Source organism: Lasiosphaeria miniovina (genome assembly GCF_030549165.1).
Source record: "Lasiosphaeria miniovina strain SMH2392-1A chromosome Unknown B0T26scaffold_9, whole genome shotgun sequence".
NCBI lineage: Eukaryota > Fungi > Ascomycota > Sordariomycetes > Sordariales > Lasiosphaeriaceae > Lasiosphaeria > Lasiosphaeria miniovina.
Window position 1 is genome coordinate 1,269,030 of NW_026848228.1, and position 25,429 is coordinate 1,294,458.

Sequence of the window (25,429 nt, forward strand, 5' to 3'; positions counted from 1 at the left end):
CTACGAATCGTTTGTGGTCAAGGTAGCCAACTCAGCCCTGGCCAAGAAGAGAGCCTACGAGCAAAGCAAGACCTTCAAGGAGTCGAAGGAGAGACCCTCAAAGGAGCGACCCTTAACGGAGAACCGCCAACCTCGCCGCCGCTCGAGGGAATATAAGAAGGAGGTCTCGGCAACTCCAGCCAACCCTCGGTTGTTAGAGAAGGAGGTGGAAACCCTGAAGGCAGCCGACCTCTGCTTTGTGTGCAAGAAGCCAGGACACCAAGCTCGCAAATGTCCTGATCGCAAGGTTATGGCCAGTCTCCTCGCCAGCTTCGATCATGAAGGAAGCTCTGACCTTGACGGGACCGCTGTTGCCGACACTTCGTCGGAATCTTCAGGATCGTTAGAGTCGGAAAACTAGTTCGGCTATCGGAAGTCTCCTCGATAGCCCATATACCACAATTAGCTAAAGTCGGCAGATCACCAAAATCAAATACATTCACCAAACGGGTCAACCTGTTAGTCGATGGCATTGGTCTTAAGACTCACGCTCTTTGTGATACTGGAGCCGATATTTCCCTTTCTATGACCCCGAAGATGGCCAAGAAGCTCGTTGATAAGGTCGGGGCAAAGATGGAACTCTTGCCTAAACCGCTAGTACTTAGTGATTTCAACGGGGCCGCCGCCGCTCGCGCCACCCATCAAGTTCGGGTCACTCTCGAGATCGACGGCAGACGTTTCCCCCGTCAGAAGTTCATTATCATCCCGACCGCCAATGATGTCTTTATAGGACAGGATTGGTTTACCAAGCAGAACGTATGGCTGCACCCCGCCTCGCGTACTCTTCGCTGGCCCGACGATACTCCTGCCCTAGCACAATACTCGCCCAGCATCCTTGTCGATCCGAGCACTAGCACTATTGATATGAATGCCCAGTCAGAGGTAGTCCGCCGAGATCGACTAATGGAGGCCGAGGAACGCAAGCTGAAAGTGCAAAAGATTCTGCAAAATCCCTGGCGCAGGACAAACACACAGACAGTGGTAGCCGCTGCGATTCCAGCGGTCGCAACGGAACAGAAGCACAGCCCCGAGATGATTGCTTGCCTCCGCGCAATTGAGACTGACCCTCGCCAAGAGAGATGGAAAAAGCAGAAGATGCCCCAAACTGCCATACCATTAGATGGAGTCTCTAATCAGCCCACCATAAGCCTCAACGCTCTCACCGTCGACCCCAAGGCTTGGAACAAGACCTTCGACGGAAAGCATATCCCGTTCCCGGCAGGAGAGGATTCCGAGCATATTAATAAAGTGCGCGCCAAGCTACCACGCGAGTTGGCTCACCTGGAAGGATTCTTCTCGAAGAAAGCCTCAACGCAACTGCCTCCCAGCCGCCCTGGCTTTGATGTGGTTCTTGAGCTCAGTAAGCCGCTAGAGGGAAGACCGTCCCGCTACCCTACGCCCTTCGCTTTCTTGGGACTCGAAAAAGAGACCACCGACGAACTACTAAAGATCGGGTTCATTGAACGGTGCATGACCGATAAACCTGCTCCCACCTTGTTCGTGCCTAAACCCCATTCAGAAGAGCACCGTTTCTGCGTGGATTACCGCTGGGTCAACGACTTCATTAAGGGTCGACAAGTGTTAGCCCCCGACGTACAAGGCACCATCAGCCGCTGTGGGCGAGCCAAGCACCTGACCAAAATCGACATCATCCGTGCCTTTAATCGATTGCTGATGGACCCCGGTTCAAGGTACCTTACCGCCTTTACCACTCGCCAAGGCACCTTCCAATGGAAAGTCCTGCCCTTCGGGCTGAAAGTCGGGCCAGCTTGGTTCCAAGCCTTTATCAATGCACAACTCAACGAGTTACTGGACCTCTTTGCTAGTGCCTATGCTGATGACGTTCTGGCCTATTCAGAGGGCGATGATGAGGAACACTTCGAACACGTTGAGGAGATCATCTATCGACTTCACAAGGCCGGACTCCAAGGCGATATCAAGAAGTCCTCTTTCAACGTGACCGAAGTCGACTACCTGGGCATGATTCTGGAGACCGGAAAAGGAGTGCGAGTGGACCCTGCCAAAGTAGCCGCCATCCTGGATTGGGATTGGGACGACTTGACGTCGAAGTCATCTGTTCGATCATTCCTAGGCCTCTGCAACTTCATTCGGATCTTCTGTTACCACGCCAGCCAAGTTGCCGAACCACTCACCAGGCTGTTGAAGAAGGACGTTGCTTTCGAGAAGGGACCCGAGCAAAAAGCCGCCTTCGACGCACTCAAGAAGCTTGCTACCGAGGCCCCAGTTTTGGCATTCTACAAGCCAGGTTTCCCAGTGAAAGTCGACACCGATGCTTCCAACAACGCCACGGGCGGTGTGATCTGGCAGCAGCAAGAAGACGGAGAATGGAAGCCGATCGGATACTCGTCCAAGACAATGTCCGCCTCAGAGCAAAACTATCCCATCCAAGACAAGGAGCTTTTGGCTGTAGTCAACACCTTGAAGGACTTTGAACCGGCTCTATGGGGAACCAAGTTCTTTGTACAGACTGATCATCAAGCTCTCATCTATTGGTCTACTAAGAAACTGCTGTCCGCCCGCCAGATTCGCTGGTCGTACTATTTGGCCAATTTCGACATTACCTTCCGTTACCGCCCAGGTAAGGATAATGTGGCCGCCGACGCTCTCTCTCGCAAAACCGTAGACAACCCGACGGTCAAAGCACGAGAAATCCAAGACAGAACGTTCGCCTTGATCCCACCCGAAAAGATTGAAGGGCTGCCGAACGACGGTGCGAGATCAATCAACGCCCTGACCTCTACGGAACTTTGTGGAGCGGATTTGGTCGATACTATCATTGCCGAGAACGCCAAGCAGAACTTGGGTCGTAAAGAAGGATTGTTAGTTGTTCCGGAGACCACCGCCGACGGAAGCGTCTTTCTACGGACTGCCCTGATTCGAGAAGCCCATGAACCTAAGGCATTCGCTCACGCAGGACAGAACAAGACGGTCGCCCTATTAAAGAAGGAATATTGGTGGCAGGGCCGTAATAGCGACATCAAACGGTATATCCGAAACTGCCAGAGCTGCCAAAGGAATAAGGTCAGACACGACAAGACTCCCGGACTTCTCCATCCGCTGCCGATCCCAAAGCACGTTTGGGAGCATGTAGTAGTAGACGGAAAGAACATGCCAACGGACGACGAAGGCTATGACTACGTTTGGGCTTTCATCTGTCGTTTCAGCAAGCTAATCGCTACCCTGGCCGGACGCAAGACGGATACCGCGGAGATATTAGCCGCCCGGTATTACCATTATCTTTACCGCTTCCTGGGAGTCCCTAGCCAGTGGATTAGCGATAACGCCGGACCTTTCATCTCCGAATTCCTCGATACCCTCAACAAGCTCACGGGCACCAAACATCGCCACGGAAGCTCGAGACACCCTCAAACGCAAGGAAGTATCGAGATCACCAATGCGGAGTTGGATCAAAAGCTGAGGTTTTATGTGGACAAGTACCAGACCAAATGGCGAGAACACTTGCCTGCCTTGGACCTGGCCCACAATATAGCCTACCATTCGGCTATTGGAATGTCTCCGTTGGAAGTAGCGTTGGGAACCAGCCCTCGGAATCCCTTGTCTCTGCCATTGCCCGAGCTAGACCTGTCTACCGATCAGCAGAAAAAGGCCTTGGATATCGTCAAGCAAACCCAGCGAGCCCAAGACCTGGCAAGACAAAATGCCATTGCCACACAGGCCTTGATGGAGGCTCAAGCTAACAAGAAGCGTCGCCCCGTTGACTTCGGTGTGGGAGATTCAGTGTATGTCAGCAAGAAAGGATTCTCTACCGAAGCACCAACAACTAAGCTGGATTCCCAGAACGCCGGACCTTGGACTATAGTCGACATGAAAGGCCACAGCTTCGTCCTAGATACCCCGTCATGGTACAAGGGAAGTAAGGTCTTTCACGCTGACAGGCTGAGAAAAGCTTCTGAGGACCCTTTACCTCAACAACGGGCAGAACCGGAACCCCCTGTGGAGATCAATGGAGAACCCGAGTGGGAAGTCGAGAAGGTTCTGGCATCGCGACTGTTCGGTCAACGAAAGAAGCTCCAATACCAAGTGTCTTGGGTCGGCCTGGATCCCGACGAAACCTGGTATCCAGCTGGCGACCTCAAGAACTCTCCATTGCTGCTGGAGTCCTTCCACAAAGAACACCCGGAAGCTGCTGGTCCGCCAGTGAGATTACAGCAATGGATACGAGACGCGGCAGACGATGCTTTCAGTAGCGATCATAAGGATGATGAAGTGGCGGAACACGATGCGACGGGGGGGAGGACAAAGAAGAAGCATGCCACCAGGCATACTTGAATTGCCCCCGCGGTACTCTTTCAAGCTTCCTGAACGCCAGGCGCTCAGAGCTTGGAAGGGGGTAATGTGAGGACCCGTCCACCAAACTGGCCCTGAAGCAGCCAGAGCCGCCCAGAACCCACGGGCCTATCAGAAGCCTCCTCGAGGCCCCACCTACCCCACTGATAGATGCAAACTTATTCGCGAGCACGCGACGCGTTGTCGGACTTTTCCTTCTTTCCCTCCTCAGTTTAGAATCTTCGTCGATAGTACCCAATGGACTGAGTTCACCTCAATGCCTTGCCCTGGTCGTGACAACGTGTAGGTTTCCTTTGCTGGTGAGAGTCCTCGTGGCCCATGCTCCCTTTGCTTCTGGATGAAGATATAGTACTATTAATCGAGTTGCAAGCACCTTAATAAGATAAATATATTTATAACTTGTTAAGGATATAAAGCCGGTCCTTTGATATGATGATACCCGTCGATGTTCAAGGCTTTAATTGCTTAGTAAAAGATATTAGGCAAAGTACACTTAAAAAATCTATTTATGCTGTCCGACTCGCCTCGTCTATAGATACATTTCTTAACAAGCCCTCTGATATAGGCAGTGCCTTTTCTAGTCCAAAGATGCATCTAGTAACATTACTCCTAAAATGATTTAAAGTATTCGCATAACCTTGAACCTGCGCTTAGAGTCGTATTTGTGTAAGAGAAGGCAGGTACGCCGGATCAAGGTGGTCACAATGCAGGTAAGAAGGTGGGCGAGCAACGAGTAGTATTGGTGTGAGACTTCAACCTGGCCCTCACAAAGGAAGGTGGGCGAGGGCCACGTTTATATACATGCTCAGGGGCTCAGGCCCGGGGCGCCATGGCGTGGCGTAATGACTTGTGCCAACTGGCAGTGTTCTGGCCAGTTGGTAACAGGTAGTGAGCGCGCACCCTGTGCGCGCGGCTGGTGTTTGGGGTGCCCTTTCCTTACATTTGGCTGCTTCGTAACTTGCAATTTTCTTCTTCTACAAGCTTCTTCTGCCCTGATTCCACCCTTGCTTTGCTTTTCAACTCGTATACTTCCTGGTATAGCCTTGCATTTTCTTCTCTAAGTTCATTTATCATCACGGAAAAGCTAGGCTCCGGGACAGACAACTGGAAAAAGAAAAGTTAGCTATCGCCAGAAATAGACTACTCGACTTTGCATACAGTTACAATTGAGTCTAATGACGAGCTTTGTGTGCTTGAAAGCACGGCCTCAAAGGTCTTTCCAATCTCCCTACATAGCAGTCGGAAAGTACCAATAGAATGGTCGCTTAAATTCTTGACGAACACCCTGGAAAGGGAATGCTCCTCACCCGGCAGAATTCTCCAAGCATATGGATCATTTAGGCGGGGGTTAAGGCGAACATCTGCGGCTTTTACCTTAATGCCTAGTCTTTGGTCTAAAGAAGTTAGCTTGGCTACCGGGATAGGTTTCATTCCCTTACGAATGTGTTTTGAGAGCTTTTCACGGCATTCATCCCTTGCGCGTCTTCTTTCGATGTTGCTCTGCCGCATAGAAACCATCTTTATTGATACTACTCACTATACTTGAATGTCTAACTTCGTTTTTCAAGGAAGTGATACTTATTATTAATACCGACCAGGTACCGAATCTTGGTCACTTCCCATTTTCGGGCCTCCATTCAATGGAACACAAGGTTAGCCCTGAATAGCTACACTACGCGTATTTGTCAAGACCACTGTGCCACATGAGCGCCTTGCAAGTCAATGGTACTTGCACGTTTTACTGCCTGCCTGATTTAACTTGAGCTGTACCTAATCAGCTCCAATCCTGCCCACGCTCACGCCAATTTATTGATCGCGCCCCATTTATTCATAACTAATGTCTATCTGTTAATGAGACAGGACTCTATCTCACAATCACTCTTTGGAGGCTAATTCTTAAAATAGATGGTGCCTATATAACTGGACGAGATAGAAATAGCGACGATTGAAGGAACTTAATCCGGTAGCTCTACAATGTGCTAACGTATTTTATAAGCGAACGGATAATATAAGCGAACGGATAATTTTACACCACCCCACCCTCTCGACCTTTCGCAACGTTTTCCTCCACCACACAATATGGCACTGCCTTCAAAGGAAGCACAATTAAACTTAGCCCTTGAAGCTCTTGGAAAAGACTCAAAACTCCGTCTTTCAGCTGCAGCAAAGATCTATTCTGTTCCTTACACTACTCTCTACAACCGACGCGTCGGTCGGCCTTCACGACGCGATATTCCAGCCAATTCACGAAAACTCACAGATCTAGAGGAGCATACAATTATTCAGTATATATCTGAGCTACGTGCACGCGCATTTCCTCCTCGGCTTCGTTTTGTGGAAGATATGGCCAACCGACTGTTACGCGAACGCGACGCGCTCCCTGTCGGCAAGCTCTGGGCTCACAACTTCGTCAAACGCCAATCAGAACTCCGGACGCGTTTTTCGCGTAAATATGACTACCAGAGGGCTAAATGCGAAGATCCAAAGATTATTCGCGAGTGGTTTGCCCTTGTGTATAATACTAAAGCCAAGTACGGTATCCTTGACGAAGATACATACTGTTGGATTGGCTATTGTCAGATGGACAAGGGTTGCATGTGGAATAGAGCTCATCCCAGCTGAGCTCTGGTGTGGTCATCCGAGGTGAAAAGAGGCTCAGGGGAGCTGAAATGAAGTGGCCAGTTCAGCTGGTGTGGCTACTTTTGCCACCACCATTGCCACCATTTACAACTATAATAGAGGCCCTCTGGCAGGACCAAAAAGAAGAAGGAGGAGATGAATCAAGAAAGTTGAAGTGCTGAATCCAACACATACAACTTTGATGAGACTGGGTTTGCGATGGGTATGATTACTACTGGGATGGTTGTTACTACTTCTGATGGCTATGGGAAAGCTAAAAAGGTCCAACCTGGTAATCGTGAATGGGCTACAGTTATCCAGGGGGTAAATGCTCAAGGCTGGGCTATCCCACCATTCATCCTCTTAAAAGGAAAATACCACCAGGAGGGTTGGTGCCGAGATTGCGGTCTTCCAGCTACCTGGTATATCGGGACGACCGATAACGGCTGGACTACCAATGAGAAAGGCCTCGATTTCATCAAGCACTTTGATCTTCATTCAGCATCTCGTACGAAGGGAAAATACCGGCTCTTAGTCCTTGACGGCCACGAAAGCCACCATTCCGACGATTTCGAGAACTATTGCAAGAAGCATAACATTATTACAATCTGTATGCCTCCTCATCCCTCGCATCTAGTCCAGCCATTAGATGTTGGTTGTTTTGGGCCGTTGAATAAGGCTTATGGTGATCAAATCGAGGAGTTGATGCGCATGTACATTACACATATCACTAAGTTGGATTTCCTTTGTGCGTTTAAAGAGGCATTTTTTACAGCTTTTATCGACAAGAACATCCAAGGAGCCTTCGCCGGAGCTGGCCTTGTGCCGTACGACCCAGAAAGGGTGATATCTAAGCTGGATGTGCGCATTCGAACCCCAACACCCCCAGCCTCAAGCCTAACCACTACACTACCTTGGGTCTCCCAAACGCCACACAACCCTCGAGAAACCACCTCACAGTCAGCGTTTATTAAAACTCGAATTTCCAACCATCAGGGCAGCTCTCCAACCCCAATGCTAACTGCTGTGGATTGATTAGCCAAAGGTACAATGGCTGTGATGCACGAGGTAGCTCTTCTACGTACTGAGGTCTCGGCACTACGTAAGGCCAATGAGGGGCTTAGTAAGAGACAGAGAGCTAAAAAAACACGTATATGGCTTGGAGGGTCACTTACGGCACAAGAGGCACAGGATCTACTAGATCAGAAGGCTGTGGGTGAGCAGTTAACCCAGGAAATACGACAAAGTATTGGTGATGTAGGGGGGTCTCGAACGAAGATTCGGTGCTGTGGCGTGTGCGGCAAGCCTGGCCATAATGCACGCACGTGCAAGGAGGCTGCAGAATCATCCGATTCATCTATTTCTAATTCAGTTATTGTTATTTCCTAGTGTTGTGGTTGTGTAATTGAGGGTAGTTGTGGTGGGGTGGTGCAAAATTATCCGTTCGCTTATAAAATACGTTACCACGATGGATGATAATTATCACCGATTTTAATAGCTTAGTAATTTACTCTATATACATTTTCTCGAATTCAAGACTCCAGATTAATCCTCCCATACGCACTCTCGAATTCCTTCCTACGCGCATGACTTATAGTTCCTTCACTCACCCAAGAATTTTCGCTTTCCGGACGACCCTTCCATCTCACTAAATACTTAATCCGTCCGCTACATATCTTTTTTTAAGCAATTCCACTCCCGAATGATTTCCTCCGTTCTTCAAGTAGCTTATGTTAAAATCAGCAAGAAGATGGTCGCTTATGTTCTCTGGTGGCTCCCACGTGTTGGATTCGTCCCCAAAGCCTTTCCACTTGACCAGGAGCCAAACTCCCCGGCCCCGCCCCCACTTAGTAAGCAATTCCTCAACCTCCCATGTGTCTTTTTTCTCGTCAATTGCGGTGGGCGGGAGGATCCCCCTGCTATCGCCAACCCCTCCTCCGACTGAACATAACTCTGTCACAGCGTCATTCGTTTGCTCAGCAGGGGCCGTGTCGGTCAGCAGTTCCGGATCAATTAAGTTCACAGGAACGGTGGATGATAATGATGTAGATCGTGAGCTTGCGCTTGCCCATTGCTCTTGAAATGTCGTCTGGTCGCCCTGCGCCATAAGGTTGTCTGTCTGATCGGTAAGATCGAGGATCCGAGATGGGAGTGACCGAGTATTAGACACAATTCCATCGCTACATTCCTCGACGTTCATTCGAGACATGTCGTAGTAAGCGGGAGGCAGCTCTACCTGTCTAATCCGAGACACTTGCCCTTCACCCAATCCCTTCAGGCCAGGGTCTGTAGTTGATGGTGAAATGCAGCCCCGGGATCGGCATGCTCGCTGACACCAAGGCTCTCGTCATCAACAAAGCTGGGAGATGGCCTCGAGCTCGAATTAACTGATGGGCAAACTTCTTGAAGAGAATTGACGTCGAAGACGGAAGAGAGGGCAATAGTGCTGAAAGGAGACGTGCTGGTTTCCGAATAACTGCCGTAGGAGATAGAAAAGTTTGATATCAATCCATGGGATTCCGCCGCCGGGTTGGCGTCTGTTGCTGATGCCAGCTTGGCGTTGGCAGCCTCTTCCATAGTATAAACTCGGCGCCGTTTTCTTCGGGAGGGGGAACATCCTCCATCCACAAAGACTTCCCTCTTCTTTTGCGTCTTCTCCTTACTATTTCTGGAAGGATAGCTATGGGCGTCTTGTAGATGGTACTAGAGCTGCTGGTCTGACTCGTACGCTATAGAGCATTCGGGGTCAGGACACGGTATTGCGTCCGTCATTCTCGAAGTCTTCGCGTAAATAGTGAAGCACTCATTGACATGCCTTTCCCAGCTAACTTGCTTCCTAAATCCGAACAGTCGTCGGGTTGCAGGTAGTTGTTCGTTATGCATACATGTTTTGCACATCCCGGCGGGTAGTTTTTCGTTATGCATACATGTTTTGCACATCCTGGCGTAGGCAATGGCTCGGCGAAACTTGACAAAATTGCAGCGCAGCGGCAGTTCGCGTCTGTCGATATGCCCCCGGTAGTGGACTTCCAATGCTTTCCTACCCGCTACGGGGTTGTCGCATATGAAGCAGAAATCAACGACTCTCTGCTCCCCTTTGTAGTGTGCTAAGGAGCATTCAAAGACATGTTGCCACCGGTGGTCAATAGGTATCCTGAAAATATGTCAGCTTTAGGAACTAGTGTAAAGGTCTAAAATTCACTTTACCGTTCAACTTTTACATCACAGTATGGGCACATGTCCACGCCGCAGTGCTGCGCTTGGCATCTCCCCGCGGCGTGATACGGCATTGCGCATTGTGTTCGTAGTGGCCGAAGCGACGGTTGGTAGGCGACTCGGCAGTTATTCTTCACGAGCGATATAAGGTCCTCAATAGCCGATTCTCCCTCCGGGCTTCGCATGGGAGCAACGCAGAAGAGCGTAACTGAAAGCCTTTCGCGCTCCGGCATCATTTGACGAAGGCGATCGAATCGAGAACGGTGTTGGTCCACGTAAACCTTTTCCTTGCGCTCTGAAGGATGTATTCGTTCTTGGTCCCCGCCGATTCTGTTCAACTCCTCCTCGAGCACGCGCCTTTGCTCGTATAGTTGGCCCCGCTCCGACTTCAGATCCCGAGCAGCTGCCCCTTTTTGGGCGCAGCTTATCTCAAGGGTCAGGTCATCGATTTTCTTTGTGATGGCAACATAATCCTCTCTCTGCCTTAATTGGTCGTGCGTCTTCGCAGGCAGTGATTGCAAAAGCTCGGGATTTCGGTTAACCGTCATGGACCGGAAGTCTTCCGCTTGATCGCTTCGAAGAGGAGCTTAAGAAAACCGGCCAGACCATCCACAACGGTTATAGAACTCAAATAGTCTCTTGTGAGCGTCATTTTGTTGGTATGTGCGGCAAATTTCATCAATTCCCTATCCGAATAACCATTTGCTAAACTTTAAATTAGCTAGGCGAAGAATAAAACGGCAGGCGAATATCATACCTGTAGCCAAGATGAGAGCCTCCCTCCGCATGCTGTGTACCGTGACGGGACTTATCCCTGCTCGAATTGAGAGGGCTTTGAGCTGCGTGTTGAAAGAGTTGCCCGTTTGGATCTTGTTGGTCGCCCCGTCTACTGATACTTCTGGAAATACCGGCAGGTCCAGCACGTGAGACGACCATTCGAGGACCCAATACCTTTGGTTTGCCGGCGGCCTAACGTCCAAAACCTCTTTGAGAGTCTTGTAGTTTTTGAATGCTCCCGCCGCAAGACAGATAGCAAGCAGAAAGAGCATTGGATTGACGACAAGAGGCTGGCCGGGAAGATGTTCATAGAGTAGGTGCGTCGGTCTATTCCAGTCAATCATTAGTATCGAAGCCACATGCACATGAGACTTTGCTGACCTTTGCTGTTCCTTGTCATGCATTGCTTTCGCAAATTCTCTCTTCAGGCTGAACCTTAATTCAGGCTCGCCGTCCTTCCAAGCGACCAGAATCACCGTTTCCTAAGCGATTAGCCCGCGATCATGAACATGAGTGATAATAGCTACCTTGTAACGCAATCCTTTTCCGGTACCCCTCCTAGTTGAGCCCTCACTGATCTCACCTAGTCTAGCTGGCGTGAATACGTGACACTTCAATTTTCCGCTAATAAAAACTCGGTACGCTTCGTGTACGTAGTCATATCCATCGTTCTGCCGGAGCTGCTTCTCCAAGTACATATAGTTTTCAAGTGTAAGGTATTTCTTTGGTCGTGTGGCTGTTGATAAACCGAGCTCCTTCCTCAGTGGGCCTTTGATATACTATTTCGAGGCTTGTATGCGGTCAGCATGTAAGCCTGTAACTTGCCTTATTACCCAATTAGGAAATGGTGGTGTCTCCTGTGGTGTTGTAGGTCCACAAGCCCTATGTAGTCGTCCTGATCACAATCAAATGCTGTATGTCCTGTAGGTTCAACATCGCTCTGAAGTGCTCAAATCGTTGCCGGGAGAGGTTCTTTGTCAAACCATCGGCCGGCATTTCATCAGTGGGTAGGTAGTCGATGAGGAAACTTCCTTTCCCGAATTCCTGCTTCATCCACATATTCTGAATGTCAACATGCCTTAGTTTGGTGTTGATTCTGTCGTCCGTGATAACCAGCCGTATGGTCTGCGTGTTGTCACAGTACAGCTTCAAGGGTTCCTCTAGGTCAAGGGAAATGCTGTTGAGTAGGCGTTCGAGGGCAATAGCTTCCGAGGCCGTTGTTTGTAGTGCCCTGAGCTCAGCCTCAGTTGTTGACGTCGTGACAGTGGTTTGGCGGCTTGCTTTCCACACAATCGGTCCTCCAAAGAGGGTCATGAAATAGCCCTGTGAGGACTTCCTACTTTCTTCGTCGTCTGCGAAAGAAGCGTCGCTACAAATGACCAAAGTCTCTGGCTCTGAACCGTAGGTGATCGCAAGGAAGCGTGTGGAGTAGAGGTACGCTATGGTCTGTTCAGCAGCCTTGTGGTGTTCAGGGGAGGGGTTGGTCAGGTGCCTTGATAGCTCAGAGGCTGCACGAGCAACGTCAGGACGAGTAATGACGACGGCGTATAGGATCGAACCGACTTTTTCCTGGTAGGTCTTAATGCTTTGTTTGGTGGCCTTGCCTCTATACTTAGTTAGAGGGTTGACGGGGATCGGTATCGAAGGGTAACTGGCCCGTCCTACTCCTGCGTTGAACTTGGTAGCGATTTTCTCAATGTATGAGTATGAGTCCTGGCAGAGGCTAATTTGACGATGCTCTCTATCACGGATGACCCTGAATCCTAGGAACCAGTGTAGGTTACCCTCATTCCGTATTTCGAATTGTTTTTCGAGCTGGTTAGTGAGTTGTTGAGCTATATCCAAATCTTCCTTCCGGTACATAATCAGGATATCGTCAACGTGAAGAGGACAAGGGCTTTGTCGTTGACGAAGATGCAGGCCTCCTCTGTTGACTTCGAAAGGCCTAGGTTAAGTAGGGCTTTCGAGAGCTCTTTATACCACAAAAGTGGTGAGCTTCGTAGTCCATATAGAGCTTTATCAAGCTCCAAGACTGTTCCAGGCTCCTTAAATCCGTCAGGGAGTTCCACGTGTACCACTTCGTTGATGTTGCTATTCAGAAAAGCGTTGACGACGTCGTACTGCCGGATTTCTAGGTCGAACCGGGCGGCTATAGCGATGGCCACCCGAAAAGACCTCGCGGCGAGCGTGTGGGCGTAGGTATCGTGGATGCTACTCTCCTGAAGGTCCCCTCTAACACAAATGCGTGCCTTGCACTTGGCTAGGTAGCCTGCCTGGTCGAATTTGTAGGTAAAAACCCACATCAAAGGAAGCACCTTTCCTGAGGCTAAGGTTCGGTCAACCTTTCTCCATGTGCCTTTGCGTACGAGAGCTCGTAATTCCTCGCGGCAGGCCTCCTTGAACTCTGCTCCCTTCGGGTGGTGTGCCAGGTCTTTGAATGCCCTCAGGGGCTTCGGTAGGCCGTCACGATGAATGCCGTTAGTCGTGACAGCTGCCGAGAAGACGTGGTGGAGAGTATGATGCAACCCCTGAATTTCATCCTCTTCATCGAAATTAAGAGGTAGGCTCAGAGCGTTCACCAGGTCCTTCGGCTTCCTTTTGCTTTGTTGTTCAAAGAGCCGGCCTTTCTCAGTTTGTTTGCGTACCCTATTGCTTCTTCTAGCAGGGCGTTCGCTCTCTAGGGTTGACGGCCCTGCTGATGATTCCTCGGTAGGATCGGGGGATTCGCGAGGCCCACCCGTGGATTCCGAGGTAGTCAGGTGGTTAGGTGGCTGGGGGAGACTAGTAGGTGCACCCTCGGTATCCCTCTCCATGCCAAATGAGTGCTCAGCCCTGACCTGTAAGGCATCGTCATGATCAGTGTACGATGTGGTCGGCGTTATGGCTGGCGTAGGTAGTCCACCGTCATCGGCGTTGTCAGTCGCCTTGCTTTCTTCCACCCCCGAGCTGTTGCCCTGGGTATCTCCGGTGTTGACTACAATGCAGTCTTCCACAATCTCGTCGTCTTCGGCTACATCATTGAACGTTGGTGGCTCTGGAAGTGAGGGGATTTCCGTCAGGCCCCGGTACTCCTGGATAGGTACACAAAGCCTTTTTTCTTCCTCAGGGTCAAAGAACCTTGTTTCATCGAAGGTTACGTCTCTTGTGGTGATGACTTCGTCTAGGGCGGGCACCCAGATCCTGTAGATATTGGTAGCAACGTACCCAACCAGGTATCCGATGTGTGCCCTAGCGTTGGTGCCGAAGTGAGTGCTGTGTTTCTCACGTTTGTACCCCTTTTGTAGAGGGTAGGCGCGTGCTCCGTAGGCATAAATACCACCCCAGGTCGGCTTCAGCTCCGTATTGACGAACCGGTTATGTGCATTCATCCAAGCCTGGATAACTTCGTACGGCGTTTTCCAGCCGTGGGTTCGTGAGGGTGATATGTTGTGTAAGCGGGCAGCCGTTTTCGCGGTCTCTGGCCAGAGGTTTCCGGGTAGCCTTGCGGCTATGATCATGGTGCGGGTTTTTGTCTTGATCGTACCTCCTGCCCTCTCGGCGCCTCCATTCGGTTCTGGTGTGCTGACTGGGGTCCTCTCGATGTCGATGCCTTCGTCCATGGCCCAGTCTTAGAAGAAGGAGAGCCTCTAGTGATCCAGGTTAACCAGCGACCTCTCGTTGTCGATCCTGATCTTGCAGATCGCCAGACCGTACTGCCTTTTGACCCAGGCTTCAAATCTGATGGCGATATCTACCGAGTCGTTCTTCTTGGTCATTGAGAAGACCCAAATGCCGCCGCTATATTCGTCCTTGATGGCTAGGAGGTATAGGTGGCCGTTGAAGCCTTCCTCGTACTCAAAGATGTCCATCGAGACCCTCCAGAACGGTTGTTTTGAGCGATTTTCCGATGCTCGTCGGGAGACAATTTCGTGTGCTTTGCCTAGCCTACAGGCCTCACAGTCCTTGAAGTCTTCTGTGATCTTGATCCCTCTTGTGTTGTTGGCCAGCTTGTTGACGGCTTCCTTGTGTAGGTGCCCTGACCGTAGGTGCCAGAGATACACTTGATCCTCCCTTGGGGGTAGAGGGTCTCTGGAAGGCCGGTTTTGGCGATGAGATTGGATTGCTGGAAGCACGAATACACCTGCATCACTTCTAGGCACTTTGCTAAGCGCTAGAAAGCACGAGGAAAGAGCGTGATATTCGATAACAAGCAGGTTATACATGAGTTTGAGCTGAATGATGACCTTATTCTTGTCATACGTGCCGTACTGAATCGTTTCATCAAGGCCCACATACCAGAATTTGGCTTTCTTATTGAGAATTATTCCCGAGACGATGTTAACGTGGAAGCCGGGAATGACCGCCGTATCCTCTAAGGTTAGATCAAGCGTGTTTTTCCCTTTCGGACAGTTAAGAGCGTTCTTGATGACCCAGGTGCCTCTGCCTTGAACGGGTAGGCTGCTATCGCCGACTTGTATGAAGTCGTTCGTAGAGGGCGTGAACGTGCCGGGAGTTAGTGCGGCCTTGGAGTTAAAAACGTGGATGGTAGCACCTATATCGAAGATGACGGAGCGTGAGAGAGGGTGAGGGTCGTCGTTGATTGCGTTGACTGTGGAAATGGCCACGGCAGCTAAGTCCTTTGGCCAGTTTTCTTCTTCTCCCTCTTCGGTTGCGGAGGCCTTCTTGATCTTCTGGGCTAGCTCTTTCCACTCAGGCTTCTTCAGCTCCTCACGGGCGTAGTCGAGCCTTTTCTTTGGAACGTGATGCCGGCCTTTCTTGCCCGTGCTGACTTCCTTCAAGGCCCAGCACTTCTCCGGTTTGTGGAAGGCGGCTCAGGCCGACAAGGGCATGTGTAGGTTGGTCGATCGGCCTCTGGCTTGCCGTTGAAGGTAGGAAAGGCGCTTTTGGAAGTGGCTTTTCCTGCCTGGTTTTCGCTGATGAGTCTGAACGTGTTGGCGTAGTAGGGCAGGTCTTCGGGTGCAACGCCCTTTATTTCTGCCTTCGCGATCTCCATCATCACGGTGCCCTTCCAGTTGGCGTCATATGTCCCTGCAGCTGTGAAGAAGTCCTTGCGAGGGTGCCTTTGATCTCATCGATGTTCAGCCTGACGGCCTCGCTGTAGGCTTCCTGCCATTGGAGCAACCACTTGGAGGGTGATAGCGACTTCCCTGGCTTCCTGAGGACTGATCGGTAGGCCTCCCGGGCTCTCTCGACCTCTTCTCCTGTGGAGATCGAAACCAGGGTGTGAAGCTTCCTGACAATGTCCTTCAGGGCCGTATTTCGAGGTTCAGCGAGGTTAGCGTACGTGGCGGCCGTGCTAGAGCGAATCCATTCCTTGATCTCTCGGATCAGGGTCTCCTGCTTCTCAAATGCCTTGTGCTCACGCAGTTTTTGTGCCTCAAAAGACCGCCAGGACTGCATTTGTTGAGGGGTAGCGTTGTCGACAAGGTCGCGCTTTGCTTTGGCGGTGCGGGGTGTGTCGAGAGGGTAGCGGCGATCAAGGAAGTCTTCGAAGGTGCTGAAGGTGACCCTAGAGAGCGGGAGCCAGTCGTCGTTGCTGATGTCGATGGCTTCACCGAGGTCCCTATCGCCGGCGACCTTTTCCAGGGCAGTGTACCATGCAGGCCATTCTGACGGGCGTGCAAGAACGGGCTTGTAGAGGGTGGTTGCTGCCGTGGCTGAGGAAGTCATCGTCAAATTGGTTGATCAACGAAGAAAAGAAGGAAGAAGGAAGGTTTGAAAGGTGTTGAGAGGGGTCTGTTGACTGGGAACACGAGCTTGGAAATGAGGTGCCGAAATGCTTGTTGCGGAAGCGATTTGTGGTGGTTAGTCCGGGCTCATAACTGTTGCACGCGATCTGTTGGATTCAGCACTTCAACGTTCTTCATTTGATCTCCCTCCTTGTTCTTTTTGGTCCTGCCAAAGGGCCTCTATTATAGTTGTAAATGGTGGCAATGGTGGTGGCAAAAGTAGCCACACCAGCTGAACTGGCCACTTCATTTCAGCTCCCCTGAGCCTCTTTTCACCTCGGATGACCACACCAGAGCTCAGCTGGGATGAGCTCTATTCCACATGCAACCCTTGTCCATCTGACAATAGCCAATCCAACACGATCGAAGTTGACAGCGCATTGAATTGTCTGCTCAATAGGTCTAAAAGTACAGAAAAGAACGCTTCCTTATACTCGTGGAGAGAAGGCAAGGGAGGCGTTGTAATCAGCCCGAAAGAGGGCATTCCGAATTAAATGAGGACATTCCGAGTCAAGAATGAAGGAAATAACAAAGAATGAAGGAAGCTCAAAGGCATGTAAACCAGGGCCTGTCCAATTCCATGAAAAGTGGGTCAATTCCAGACGACACTTCCTTATACTCATGGAGAGAAGGCGAGGGAGGCGTTGTAATCAGCCCGGAAGAGGGCATTCCGAATGAAATGAGGACATTCCGAGTCAAGAATGAAGGAAATAACAAAGAATGAAGGAAGCTCAGAGGCATGTCAACCAGGGCCTGTCCAATTCCATGAAAAGTGGGTCAATTCCAGACGACACATATCGTAACGAAGTTGAGGTTGTCGCCGATCAATTCTCTCGCCAGTTGAGGCGAATAAAATAACAAGAGTTAGGGGCCGGGTAGATAAACGAGGCCTTGCATTCGAGATCGACTAATCTCATTTTAGCTAAAAAGATATAGTGTAGGAGTGTAGAAAAGCTGATCAGTAGGGAAGGAACCACGACGGACGAGAACTTCACATGCTGTCACATGCCCTCGCCCTCCTTCCTTTGCCAGGGCCAGGTTGAAGTCTTGCGCCAATACCAGTCATTGCTCGCCCTCCTCATCACCTTCATTGTGACCACCTTGATCAGGCAGGCGTACCTGCCTTCTCTTATTCAGCTGAACGGAGCCACCGTAGGCGAGCTTGCGAGCCGGAGGTGGCGAGAGAGGCTGTATTCTATATTACCGTGAGGGTGCCGAATGTTTCCCGAATAGAGATTAGTCAGTTCACGTCCGTGTCACAATGGGAGGTGAGAATTGGTCGGTCGGATGAACCTCGTAATACAACCAACTTCAGTCAATCGCACGTACGATTTATCGCTTTCTAGCTATAAACAGACACGCCGAATACTTTACGATTATTACCCTATTAATTTCTACTAACATATTACCAGGAACGCGTGTTTTTCGAGCCGCCGCAATGGCTACGGTGGGGTCCCTCAACCGCAGCCCCCACGGCCCGATGCGCCAAATCCAGGCGGCCGTGGCCAGCCTCCCGACGGCGCGACCCTACCTAAAGAGACCCCGAACGACCGGATCCCTCCGGATAACCAGCAATTTGTGAGGGCTCCTAAAATGCCCCAGCCACCCATTCCTTCGAGCGAAGCGAGGGCAGCCCGCCGGAGGCAAAAACAAGAAAAAAAGAGGCTCCGTTCAGCTAACCCCTTCCTGATTAGTCAGGCAGCCTATTTTAAAATAGGAAGATTTGAAGTAGGTAGCTAGTTTTATAATTAAGCCTTAAAACGTTATTCTGAGTACTAATTAAGTCAGGTAGGGGACTTTTGGAACACCCCTGCCTATGGAACAGCCCCTGAATCGGACCCCGCACAACACCACAAACTTCAATTGCCAACAACTTTGTCAATTAATTAGCTACAATGATGAAGTCTTCAGTATCGGATTCTCCTGATTCTTCTCTTTCAGAATAACTAAGGTCCTCTCTGCCAGCCTCTCTCTGTGAGGCACGAACCTCCTCAATTCCAGCGAACTGCGTATTAGGGTCGACTTGGACCTTCCTTCTCTTTCGGCCTCTTGTGCGTTCTAGGCTTTTTTCTGCAGCCTCCAATTGATGCGCCGTATTGGCTAGTTGGAAAACCACGCAATCGAAGGCTTTTGCGGCCTTGCGTATGAAAAGTCGGTCGTTGGAAGTCCGTTTCTGGCCGGCTAGAAAAACCTGCCCCTGAATACGGAAATCCTTCGGCTTTTTAGGGGTAAACCATATAGGCCGGCCCTCCGAATTCTTATTTAGAATGGGGTTATGGACCTCTTGAAGGTCTATAGAAACCGTAGAGGTCAGTTGACCAACGTCGCCGTTAGAATTCTTAATAACAAGGCCGTTGCTTAGGGGCTTCCTGAGGCTGACCGGCCAGAGGCCTGTAGCTTTCCAGCCGGCTTTGGTATTAGATTCAGTCATTCCATAGACCCTGGCTTGCCGGTAGCATTCTAGGAAGGCTCTCTTTTCAGCAACAGTGCCTTCGTCGAAGCCGGAAACAACCTCGTTATGCTTGGCTCTGTACCGGGCTTTTAGAGGGCCGAAAACCGATAAATCCAGGGGCTGGAGAACGTGGGAGGTGTGGGCTGGTAGAAATAACAATTGTACGTTATTAGAAAAGGCTAGCCACATGAATTCTTCGGTGGTATGACTACCGTGGCCATCTAAAATAAGGAGGCGCTTCTCCGAGGGGGTAGCTGGCCGAGTCTCTGGAAGAAAGATATTGCGGAGCCATGCGACGGCAGTATCATCGTCAGACCAGCCGTTTTCAGTGGGTTTCCACTTCCAGCCCTTAAATGGCTGTAAATCGCGTGGATACCATTGTTGTTGAAGGCTTCCACCTTTGAAAATGACGACTAGGTTCAAATACCGGCCGTCAGCGGAAATACATTCGATAATCGAGGTCCAAATTCGGTCTCCTTTCTTCTTTTTCTGGAATTTCTTTCTTTCCTTAGATCCAACAACCAGGCCGTTATCTCCAATGCCAGAAGCAATGCCAGTTTCATCCATATTATACCTATGCTTGGCTGGAATAGAATCCATTCGGTTAAGCGTTCTTCCATAGCCGGAGAAAGCTTTTGATTAAGAATTTGGGCCTTGGAGGCTGGCTCGGAACCACGAACCCGATTAAAGAGAGTAGTAGGGGGGATGCCGTGATTTTCAGCAGAGCTACGGAGTAAGCCGGTTTCTGCATATTCTGCCAGCGCATTCTGCAAATCCAACTGAGTATATCGCTTCATCTTTCATTTCTCAATTGAATGGAGAAAAGAAGATGAGTATTGAAGCAGAATTGGTCGAGTTGCAAGCGATTGAAATAGGTGAGTTAGGTGGCGAGCGGCAAGTCCTTGATGACAAACCTTGTTCCAAATCCAGGGGTGTTCCATAAGCAGACCACCTGACTTATAAGAGGGAGGTAGTATTATAGGCTTCGCCTACTCCTGGATAGTGGAGACCTTGGCGAACCGCCTCCTTGGTAGCAGAGCTCAGAGCTTGGGCCATAACACCGCTGCCATGGCTGTGGAGCTGCGCTCCCACACATCTTGCACTCTTCGTACAACTAGAATACAGTCACCTTACTGCCTACAGGGAGCCCTTGGCTCGTGATACCCGGCTTTGACTCGAGGTGGAAGCTCCCGCCAGGCCACCGGCCCGACAACGACGACTTTTGCGCTGCTACGACGGCCCACCGCACGCCCTGTCGGATTAGCGACACCCACACGGGGAAGAATAGCCGGACGAAGATGGCCACGGGGTGGCCTAGCGCTAGCATCACCCGTTGGGACCACGTCCCCGATGGCCACGTACCCGATGGCCACGGCCACGGAGATGGCTACAATCTCGGCGTCGCGCAACGCACCTCCCTACACTGCGTTGCGTTGAGCGTTGCGTTGCGTTGGCAATCTGCGTTGAGTTAATCCGCGTTGGCCCGAGCCTTGAGCAGCAGTGCTTCCTCCCTCCTGTGCCTCGCCGTGATCAGCTCGCGGCTGTGATGAAAGAATGCCGGAAGGATGATTGTCTCACTGGCTGATGGTAATTGGATCGGGGAGCTTTCCTTTAAAGGCACGAGCTTACAATGCTACCCTCGACATGGATCCCAAGCTATTCTCCGTGCCTGACTAGCATTCGAATCTGCAGCTTGCCCCCCAGTCAATGGACCACCAACCAAGATTGACTTGTCAATTTTTCTTTTGCACTCTTATGCCCGTTTTCATCGTGACCTTGAAAGGAATTTAAGCCAGCAACGTGGGCACCCCGTCAGACAGCAATTGTTCCATAGCTTCTCCCCCCATTTTCCGCCTCGACACTTCAGTCCATCATGTTTTTCTCCAAGCAAATCATCGCCGCGCTGCAGCTGGGAAGTTTTGCAACTACTGTTTGGTCACAGGATCCTTTCGAGTTAGCAGAGACAATTGTTGTCACTTCAACCTCAACTTGCTATAGCCTCCCCATCCAGACCGCCACTGCTACCAAGGCGACATACAACGGTAGCATCGACCTGGGCCTTATCGACGCACTTCATTTTTATCTGGACGAGTTCGGACAGGTTGCGCCTCTCTTCGGTCTACGCGATCTGCAGACTGAAACCGATCTGCTTTTCGATCTCAGCGACCCTATGCAGCTAGGGATTGTTTATCCGGATAATACAGCAGTTATATTCAATGACACCGGAATCACTGTTCTGACCGCGGATGGCTCGAGCGTTGTGGCTCTTGTCCTGCCAGTCATCTACGACTATCTCGTTCAACAAGGCGGCGGTGGTGGTGGCACTAGAAAATCGAAGAGACGGACTTTCCAGAGACCTCAACAGGTAGCCAACAAGCGGCAGGCCAACATTCCGTTCCTCTTCCCAGTCGACTACTAGGTGAAGGTGGTGGTGTTCGACCAGTGCGGGCATACACCGACGGATCCCTTTGACGTCGAATTGTCAGTGGGTCCCGGGTTCAACTCTGGGTTTGACTGCATCCCACATGGCGATGTTGTCAACGGAATACCCATGCAAGGGGTCAACGGTCTCTACAAATGGGAATGCACATGGCCGAACCCCGACAGCCCAGAGCAGGAATGCGAGGTGGCCCTGCTGCGCCAGCTGGGCTATTACAGGGACTCCTACGGCACTGCGGTTCCTGCCACAGACTTGGTTTCGATCTTCTCCCGGGGGCTGGGCCTAATCCCTCCGCCTAATGGAGCGGCTGCAAGTATTCTCAACAACACATGGTGGCATTTTGTGCCGCTTTGGAGCCCCACAATATTGGGGCTCAACGGTCTCATCTATCTTGAGCAGCTCATCGAGTCTCAGGGACTTGACCCGAACGCCACCGCCCAGAATATCTGCATTGCTTATAGCAATCTCAACGAGTATGTTTGGCAGAGGCTTCGGAGCGATCCCGGTCATCAATATTTCCTTACATCCATCGTTGACAACACTCTTTTCTTCAACACAATCATGGAATTCAATGAACAAATAATCGGGGACGTCTCGACGTCGTGTGTTTTCTCGGGTCCGTCCACATTGCCGCTCACCACGCCCCAAAACACGAATACAATGATAGCTTGCAACAGTGTACCTGCCACTACTACCACTGACACCATGGCCGCGGCTCGGCGGAGACACGGTACTGAGGCCTCCGTATGCTCAGCAACGCCAGCCCCCTCGCGATCATCCAACAGCACAACCACCACTTCAAACTCGACATCAGCGACCACCTCACCCTTCTTCTGCCTCACCGTATTCTCACAACCGCCAACATCCGTGTCTTGGATCTGCACCATCCCGGGCCGTTGCGACGCAGCGCTGGCATCAGCGTGCTCCACCTTCTGGATGCAAGGCAACTTGCTAGACGGCTGTAATTGTGGGTTCGACTCGCAGCATAAACAACGATGTTACAAATTCCTTAATCCCATCACTGAAACGGAGATTCCTTGTTTTCGAAAGGAGGATTGCCCGGGGAATCTGGATTGTAATATTTTGTATGTGTGCTACCAGTCGGACGGTGGAGCACCTAGCAGGTGTCTGACCCCTTGTCCGCGTACTTCTATTTAAGTAGGTTCATGGTATGCATGTCCCCATCTTGTGTAGTCTAGCAATTATTGAACGCATAGAGGATAGCATGGCTCAGAATTGGCCATCGCGCAACGTCGTCAGGTCTGTCTCGAGCCGCCCCATTTGTTCTGGATTTGCTGTGTTATACTTCGCATTGACTCGATAAATATGTCCTCGATGGTCTTGAGATAGAAGCAATCTTACTGAGGCTGACCTCAGCGCTTTCACCGAAATTACTTTGTGATCCGGGTTTGCGTTCCCTTTTGGCGACGACGTCCTGTTTCTTGCTTTCCGCGGGATGAAGCGAGCGGCATTCTGGCGACCCGGGTAGAAATTTTATGAACTATTGCATAAGGGGTGGGAGAAAACGAGAGCCTTCAACGAAAAGTTCCGAGTGGCTTACACTTTGTCGACGAAGTTCTTGAAATACCAGAAAAGCCAGACTCATCTCGGAAAGGCATGTAAACAAGTCAGCTCACTTATCAGTATGAATTGGCGTGCGTAGAAAATTTAAAGTACAAAATTGGGTGCAAGGATGGCTAGATATACATGATCTTCCGAAAGTCCAAGAGTTTGAACAGCTCAACGAGATCCGAGGACCACCGTTGGCAATAACTCAAACAAGATAAATCTGAAGCTATATTTAAATTGAATTAGCCTCGTAAATTATCAATTTACATAGTAAAAAGCTCAATTTACCTGAGTTAGCTAATTCAACCTTAATCTAGCGGCAAGTCAAGCTCCACTAAAAAACAGCAAAATCTAACCCTTTCTAGCATCCATCAATGTCACGATCTCGGCGTGCACCAGAAGTGGGGCTCTAGCCACCATACCCGGACTAGTCATAAGGCAGAATGCTTCAGCTAATCAAGAGTGGCCCGACTTAGAAGCTTTAAGGTTCCGGCCGGGGCCCGAACAGTTGTGGCCCGGGGCGGGGCCAGGAAGGCTTCGGGCCCAGAGCTCAACTTGTGTATACAGGGAGAAGCACAAGCATTCCACTCTCTAGATGGACTTGGATGTCGTTCAAAAATATCCACTGGCGCGCAGAGCCACTCATTCAAGATAGACTTGGTTCCACCAAGTAAGGAATCATAGGTTCACATTCCTATCTAGTTTACTATCAGAGCAGTAAGTCCCCTTTATGTAACCACCCGCTTGGGGCGCTTACCTTGTTGTCTTATATATGCGGGTGATGGTAGTTGGACAATTGGCGATGACATAAGACGAAGCTAATAAATGTGGGGGACGTCTCGACGCCTCCTTGACCCGTAACCGGAATTCTCGCTGCCCCTTGTCTACTATGTATCTAATACGGGCCTCGCCATGTCTTCTTCCGTGTAAGACTCTTGCAAGATATCTATGCCATCACCTTCTCCTAGGCCAAAAACATGCTACCATCGAAATGTACATTACCTTACTCAAGTATAACCCAAGCACTACGATACTCTGCCTCCGGTCCTACGGGCCGGCAGTAATGTAGAGCCCTCCGGCCCTATTGAGGCACTGAATTTTATCATCGGTAGTGTCTTTGTCAAGCACGGTGTGAATCAGGACCTCGGCATCATCATCCATCTCCAGAATCATTTCAATCTCTCCTCGCTCAAGCCCTCCAGTTTTTTATCCTGATACATAAGCTCCCCTTCCTCTTCGTCGCCGCTATTCCCCACATTGGCGCCCATGTCATCAACTCCATCAAAGTCCTCGACTTGTTTATTATTTTCATTTACATCATGACGCGAGCCGGACGGGGTGGCACCATCCCCGCTAACAGTAAAGATTGGCGTGGGTGAAGTTGTCCCTCCAAAGAATGGTAGCTGGCCTGAAGTGGCTTGCCTTGAGTCAAGAACCCCATAGGGGTGTGAACGATATCTTACCCTCAGCGACGTATGACCAACTAGTCCTGCAAAAAGTTTAGAGATGAGGACAAAAGGCCTTTTTGAGAGACAATTTGAAGCTCCTTCGCCTTTAACACCATCCTCGTGGGGATTCTCGTCCTCTGTCTCATCCTCGTCGTCACTCTCGTTAGGGTCGGCGAGGCCTTCGTGCCCGGCCAGAAACTGACACAGTGCCTTGGTTTCAGGCCACTTAAAATACAGTCGCCTTGCAAGGAGCCCGAGGTGTGACTTCAACCACTGCGGGGCACTCCAGGTTAGAGGCAGCGGTAGTATGCTAAAGAAATCGAGATTGGAAAAGGGCAGCATCTGTCTCGTAACCGCAGAGGCGTACGTGATGAGGTGAACTTGTGGATGGCAATCCTCGGCTCGTATCATGTGTATAAGTTAGGTGGGGGAGTAAGCGAACGCCACTGATCCAGAACATTCTAGATAAGCGAGGAACACAACCAACCCTCTCATATAAAAAGCCCATAACTCAACCAATTCTTTTCCAATTCTCTTCATCTTCAATTCGTTTTATTCTTCTCTTGACAATGGTTTCATATACAGAAGAAGACCTCCGCAAGGCTTGCGAGGAAGCCGTCAGAACACATCGATTACGCAAAGTCGCGCGAAAATGGAACGTTCCACCCTCCACCCTTTATGGCCGTCTACATGGCTCCCTACCTCGAAATGTTGCTCATCAAGATGAGCAAAGGGTTACACAGACCCAAGAGGATCGTTTAGTCGAATGGATTCTTCTTCAACAAGATTTAGGATTGCCCCCTTACACATG

The 25,429-nt window shown here is 50.4% G+C and overlaps 4 protein-coding genes across 4 annotated transcripts; 1 reads left to right on the forward strand and 3 right to left on the reverse strand.

Moving 5' to 3' along the window:
- Positions 1-5,304: 5,304 nt before the first annotated feature.
- Positions 5,305-5,992, reverse strand: B0T26DRAFT_795827 (uncharacterized protein; the record flags this gene model as incomplete). Its single annotated transcript, XM_060446912.1, has 3 exons — positions 5,808-5,992; positions 5,527-5,762; positions 5,305-5,472 (listed from the first exon to the last, which is right to left on the reverse strand). Exons 1-3 carry the CDS (start codon positions 5,884-5,886, stop codon positions 5,305-5,307), a joined length of 483 nt encoding a protein of 160 aa, XP_060289603.1. The 5' UTR covers positions 5,887-5,992.
- Positions 5,993-10,279: 4,287 nt separating this feature from the next.
- On the reverse strand, positions 10,280-11,753 carry B0T26DRAFT_795849 (uncharacterized protein). Its single transcript, XM_060446913.1, has 4 exons — positions 11,508-11,753; positions 11,362-11,462; positions 10,961-11,307; positions 10,280-10,908 (listed from the first exon to the last, which is right to left on the reverse strand). The coding sequence occupies exons 1-4, from the start codon at positions 11,676-11,678 to the stop codon at positions 10,748-10,750; spliced, it is 780 nt and encodes a 259-aa protein (XP_060289604.1). The 5' UTR covers positions 11,679-11,753; the 3' UTR covers positions 10,280-10,747.
- A 4,222-nt stretch (positions 11,754-15,975) lies between these two features.
- On the reverse strand, positions 15,976-16,650 carry B0T26DRAFT_682033 (uncharacterized protein; the record flags this gene model as incomplete). Its single annotated transcript, XM_060440714.1, has 1 exon — positions 15,976-16,650. One exon carries the CDS (start codon positions 16,648-16,650, stop codon positions 15,976-15,978), a length of 675 nt encoding a protein of 224 aa, XP_060289605.1.
- A 3,340-nt stretch (positions 16,651-19,990) lies between these two features.
- Positions 19,991-22,695, forward strand: B0T26DRAFT_877200 (uncharacterized protein; the record flags this gene model as incomplete). The annotated part of the gene is made up of 5 exons (XM_060448128.1): positions 19,991-20,036; positions 20,305-20,561; positions 21,173-21,526; positions 21,581-22,074; positions 22,356-22,695. The coding sequence occupies 5 exons, from the start codon at positions 19,991-19,993 to the stop codon at positions 22,564-22,566; spliced, it is 1,362 nt and encodes a 453-aa protein (XP_060289606.1). The 3' UTR covers positions 22,567-22,695.
- Positions 22,696-25,429: the final 2,734 nt, after the last annotated feature.

Bases quoted from the DNA above. Each gene is read 5' to 3' on its own strand.
- B0T26DRAFT_795849 (XM_060446913.1), bottom strand. From the start codon at position 11,678: ATGTACTTGGAGAAGCAGCTCCGGCAGAACGATGGATATGACTACGTA. The intron at 11,308-11,361 runs GTCAGCAAAGTC...TGACTGGAATAG, and splicing joins CATGACAAGGAACAGCAAAG to ACCGACGCACCTACTCTATG. The intron at 10,909-10,960 runs GTATGATATTCG...TTTAAAGTTTAG, and splicing joins GGCTCTCATCTTGGCTACAG to CAAATGGTTATTCGGATAGG.